The sequence below is a fragment of the Rhinolophus sinicus genome, linkage group LG03 (genome assembly GCF_036562045.2).
Source record: "Rhinolophus sinicus isolate RSC01 linkage group LG03, ASM3656204v1, whole genome shotgun sequence".
NCBI lineage: Eukaryota > Metazoa > Chordata > Mammalia > Chiroptera > Rhinolophidae > Rhinolophus > Rhinolophus sinicus.
The window spans coordinates 64,607,634-64,612,731 of record NC_133753.1 but is presented as its reverse complement, the minus strand read 5'-3'; the positions used below and the strand labels follow the sequence as shown (position 1 = coordinate 64,612,731).

General features: G+C 57.8%; 1 protein-coding gene across 1 annotated transcript; it reads left to right on the top strand.

Annotated features, from left to right (window-relative positions):
- The first annotated feature begins 217 nt into the window (after positions 1 to 217).
- Positions 218 to 2,404, top strand: CHST14 (carbohydrate sulfotransferase 14). The gene has a single exon (XM_019725484.2). The coding sequence runs from the start codon at positions 475 to 477 to the stop codon at positions 1,603 to 1,605; it is 1,131 nt and encodes a 376-aa protein (XP_019581043.2). The 5' UTR covers positions 218 to 474; the 3' UTR covers positions 1,606 to 2,404.
- Positions 2,405 to 5,098: the final 2,694 nt, after the last annotated feature.

Sequence of the window (5,098 nt, the reverse complement as noted above, 5' to 3'; positions counted from 1 at the left end):
TCGTAGCTTTTGTCCCCGGAACCCGGAGGACCAAGACCGCCCAGGTTTAGGCGCCCTCTCCCGGGTGGGGGTCTGCGCACGCCCTCCCAGCCCGCTCCCCGCAGGGGCGCCCGCCCATCTCCCCGCCCCCGGCTGGGCCCGCCCCCGCTCCTGTGTCACAGCAGGGCTGGGGGCGGAGAGCTGCCGGGCGGGACATCCGGCCCCGGTCCCTCGCCGAGCCCGCCCGCTGCCAGCCGCCCGCCGCCCGCCGCCCGCCGCCCGCTGCCCGCTGCCCGCCGCCGCCCGCTCCGGCGCCTCTGCGGGGCAGCCGGCCACCCCCGCGCGCGCCTGGGGCCTCCCACCAGCTCCCTTCCCCGACCAATTCCCGGTGCTGCGGGCCCAAACCGTCGGCGCCCGCCCCCAGGCTGAGCCCACCTCCCAGCAGACAGCCCTCGGATCGGCCCGGCCCGCGCAGGCCCCCACTCCCGCAGCACCATGTTCCCCCGCCCGCTGACCCCGCTGGCGGCCCCAAATGGCGCCGAGCCCCTGGGCCGGGCTCTGAGAAGGGCCCCACTGGGCAGGGCCCGGGCAGGGCTGGGGGGGCCGCCCCTGCTGCTGCCGTCCATGCTGATGTTCGCGGTAATCGTGGCCTCCAGCGGGCTGCTGCTCATGATCGAGCGGGGAATCCTGGCCGAGATGAAGCCCCTTCCCCTGCACCCTCCAAACCGCGAGGGCTCGGCCAGGCGCGGGACGGTTCCCCGGCCTGGGGGGCTGTCCCTGGATGCCGGGGACTCGGACTTGCAGGTGAGGCAAGACATCCGGAACCGCACCTTACGGGCAGTGTGCGGACAACCAGGCATGCCCCGGGACCCCTGGGATTTGCCTGTGGGGCAGCGGCGCACCCTCCTGCGCCACATACTCGTTAGTGACCGCTACCGATTCCTCTACTGCTACGTGCCCAAGGTGGCCTGCTCTAACTGGAAACGGGTCCTGAAGGTGCTGGCAGGCGTCCTGGACAGCGTGGACGTCCGCCTCAAGATGGACCACCGCAATGACCTGGTGTTCCTGGCAGACCTGCGGCCTGAGGAGATTCGCTACCGCCTGCAGCACTATTTCAAGTTCTTGTTTGTGCGGGACCCCTTGGAACGCCTTCTCTCGGCTTACCGCAACAAGTTTGGTGAGATCCGAGAGTACCAGCAGCGCTATGGGGCTGAGATCGTGAGGCGGTACAGGGTGGGAGCAGGACCCAGCCCTGCAGGGGACGATGTCACCTTCCCTGAGTTCCTGAGATACCTAGTGGATGAGGACCCTGAGCGCATGAATGAGCATTGGATGCCCGTGTACCACCTGTGCCAGCCTTGTGCCGTGCGCTATGACTTTGTAGGCTCCTATGAGAGGCTGGAGGCTGATGCCAACCAGGTGTTGGAGTGGGTGCGGGCACCACCCCATGTCCGATTTCCAGCTCGCCAGGCCTGGTACCGGCCTGCCAGCCAAGAAAGCCTGCACTACCACCTGTGCAGTGCCCCACGGGCCCTGCTGCAGGACGTACTGCCTAAGTATATCCTGGACTTCTCCCTATTTGCCTACCCACTGCCTAATGTCACCAGGGAGGCCTGTCACCAGTGACCATGAGTATGGGCCAGCAACAACTGGGGACTGATTTTGACAATGCCAGCTTCTTGTGCCTGCCATTCAGAGACACCCTGGCTCTGAGGCCTGGAGCTTCTCCAGATGTCTGGATGGCAAGGACTGCCCTTGGAACTTCCTTGTCCAGGGTGGGTGCCCACAGTGGCTCAGAAGACAGGGTTGGACAGGAGGCCTGGTGCTCTCCATTGGGGTTTCTTGGGGGCCAGTGTGATCTTCCTTGCCCCGGAAGAGCCAGACACCAGTTTGCCAGTGAAACGACAAATGTATTCTACAGACTGGCTCCAGGCCCCTGGCGGCAGGGGTTATGCAGTCCATTTGGTCCACCTTAACTTAACCTGTGGCCAGACCCAGAGGGGGCGCCAGTCAGCCCTGGAACCAGAGCCAGGGTGGGTGGCTCTGCTCACCCATTCATCTGCTCCGTGGGCCGCAGGGTTGGAGTTAGCAGTCGTGCCTTACAAGTGACTTTTGTGCCTTTCTGCTTCAGACTCAGGATTTCCTACACTTGCCAGGTTCTTTCCATTTTTCCAAGAAAAGGAACACTGAGTCAGGGCCCTTGCCTGGTAGCTCTAGGACCCAGCCCTGCAGGTATCCAAAGACCCCTGTGCCCAGCCTCTTGGGGCTCAGGGCACTTCCTCCCTTTACCCAAGGTTGTGGCTGGTGTATCTGACTGCCACTTTTCTGACACATTTATTTAAAGTTTGTACTTTTTGATAGAACCCCTACGAAGGCTTTGTTTTCCTAATAGCTGAATTTTTAATAAAGCTGTTTTGTATACAAAGTTAGCATTTCTGATTCTCCCTCTGAGCTCCTGTGCAGCCAGCAAATCTCCTAGATGTCTGTCTCCAACTCAGGAAAGGGAGCTTGCAGGTAGAGAAAGGAAGACAAAGTTTATCTTGCTTGGGCCAGTCCATGTCACCCCATGGAGAATTTGGGGGCTCCGCATAGGCCATACTGGATCACAGACTCAGCTTCCGGGATGCCACCAAAGGGCAAGCCCCATGAGGAATGGCACCCCTCCATGGATTATTCCCTGAAGAAGGGGGTGGGTATGAGACGCTGTCTCCGCCTCCTCTTAGGAATAGCTCTTGATTGAGGAGGCCCCCAGATGAAAAGGGATTGTTGGGTGTGCAAGGGGAGGTGATTCCTGGCCTTGAGAATTACAGGGAAGGCAAGGAGGTTGAGCGAGGGTCAGGCCCTTGATGACCTAATTCCAGAGGAAGTTATGAGGGCTGTGGGAGTATATACCTAGCCTTGCTATTGGCCTCACTTTGGAGGAGAAACTGGGGGAGGAGGCTTCTCTGGGCGCTCATGGTTCTCTGCCATGACTCGCGGAAGGCCTCACCTGCCTTACCTGATCTCTTATCTGGGTCAGATGCCCTCTTCAGGGTCCCCTCGGCTCTGGAGACTTCACCTCAGATAGCATTTACCATGGTTTGTTGTAAACAGCCCAGTACCTGTCAATCTCCCCCACTGAGGCTGATCTGTGTGAAGTTGAGACCATGTCTGTCTTGTTCACTTGGCATTCCCAGAACCTCATCCAAGGGGCTGGCATACAAGAGGCATGTGTATGGTTCAGCAGAATGAAGGTGTACGTCTTGCTGCAGGACAGAAAACACTGTGCTTGGAGTCACCCAGACCGATCCAGTCCCAGTTCTGTTCACCAGCTGGCTGACCATCTCTCTGAACCTCCACATGCTCCACTGTCTCGTGGAAAGAATAATGCCTGTCTTATGTAGATTGCGATAAGGATTACTGAAGACAAAATGAGTAAAAGGGCCCATCCCAGCACCTGGCTCAATGGTTGTTCTTTGAGATGCTCGTTGAACATCTGATCCCTCAGTGGCTTGTGGAGACGGGAGAAGCCAGGGCACTGTCCACCCAGCACTGGAGACTGGATCTGCCTCTAGATAGAGCCCCGCTGACCTATGGGGTTCACTTCCTCTGCCAACCAGCGAGTCCTCTTGCTTCTGCCTCAGGGGTTCCCCACCCCCACCCTGCCCTCAGCTTCTTCCTCCTTGGCTGGGAACTGCATGCAGCTCCCGACCTATATAACAGCTAGTCAGTCCCCCTCACAAGTCCTGTCTTGTGAAACACTGAGAAGCCAGAGGTTGCTGGCCCAGCTGTTGTGTTTCCCTCGTCTCATTTAGTCCTCACAGCAGCCCAGTATCACAGGTGGTATCCTGTTTTACAGACTCAAAACCTAGCACAGACAGGATTAGTATCTTGCCCAAAGTCCAGCCCAGGTCCGTATGCTCCCAGACTGAGGGATGGGGGGAGGGAGAGAGAGAGGGAGGGAGATTGAGATTGAGTAAAATGCTGGTTGAGAAGAGGAATAGGGAGGTTAAGGAAGATGAAAGGCAGGTCTTATTTAGGGATATTTTCACATATTCTCTCTCCTCAGTTCCTTCATTCCTTCATTTGCAAAGAATCCAGCTTAGCCCAGCTGACATTTACCAGTCTCCACCTTAGAGGACTGGGAGACAAATGAAGGCCTTGATGTGGTCAGCTTATTGACTGGTCTTCTCCCAGGCATTGAGGGTGCTAGGCTGCAGAGCACCCTGCCAGCCAGGTCGGACGCCTGTGGTGTAGGGAGGAGGGCTTGAGGGAAGAGGGAGAGAGACTGCGGGGACAAACCGCCCCCTACTGTCATTATTTTCTCTAGAGTCAGCCCCTGAGGAACTTCATTTGTCATCTACCCTTCCTTTCAGGAAAATGGACTTCTTCAAAAGAAGCTGCCAAAGACGTGGCTGAGAGTTGTAGGGGGGCCAGCTGGCCCTAGTGGGGCCTGCCTTATATTGGGCACCCAGGCCAGAGCTGGGGTGTTGCCAGGGGGTGGGGCAGGGGCATCCTCAGGACTGGACGCCTATACTGGCTCGGCTCCTCATCCCCACAAGGAGCCAAGCCCTACGCCACTGCCTGGTGTTTATGAGGGCAAGGGTCCCCATTAGAACTCACTCCATCCTGACAACCAAGTTCTTCTGGGCATGTGGGGCTGGGGCTGCCCATTGTTAACTTCTCTCACCAGCTGAGGGCGATGAACAAAAGAAAGGAGAGGAGCCGGAAGGGGCCTGGCCTTCCAGGTCTGTGCCCTGACTCCACTTCCAGGCTCCAATTTTGGTCTGTTTTTCATCCTGTCTGAAGCTGTTGCCCAGAAACCACCTCACCTTAAATTCTAAGGCTGTTTCTCCTCTTTTTTCTTCTCCCATCTCTGTCTCCTTCCAAGAGGGTCTCACCACACAGACCCTCTACAGGAAGCAAGGTCTGAGCGGAGCTGCTGACCCTCCCCCTTGGGAAAACACAGAACCCTCACCTTTACCATAGCCCCAGGCCCCCTCCCAGGGTAGATCCAGTGCTTTTCTTATTGAACCAGCCCCTGCCTGGCTTCAAGCAAGAGGAAAGGCTGTCTTTCTCTTCCTAAAGGAAAATACCAATAATTAGCTACTCTGAAATCAGAGCACCTGTGCTAGTCATT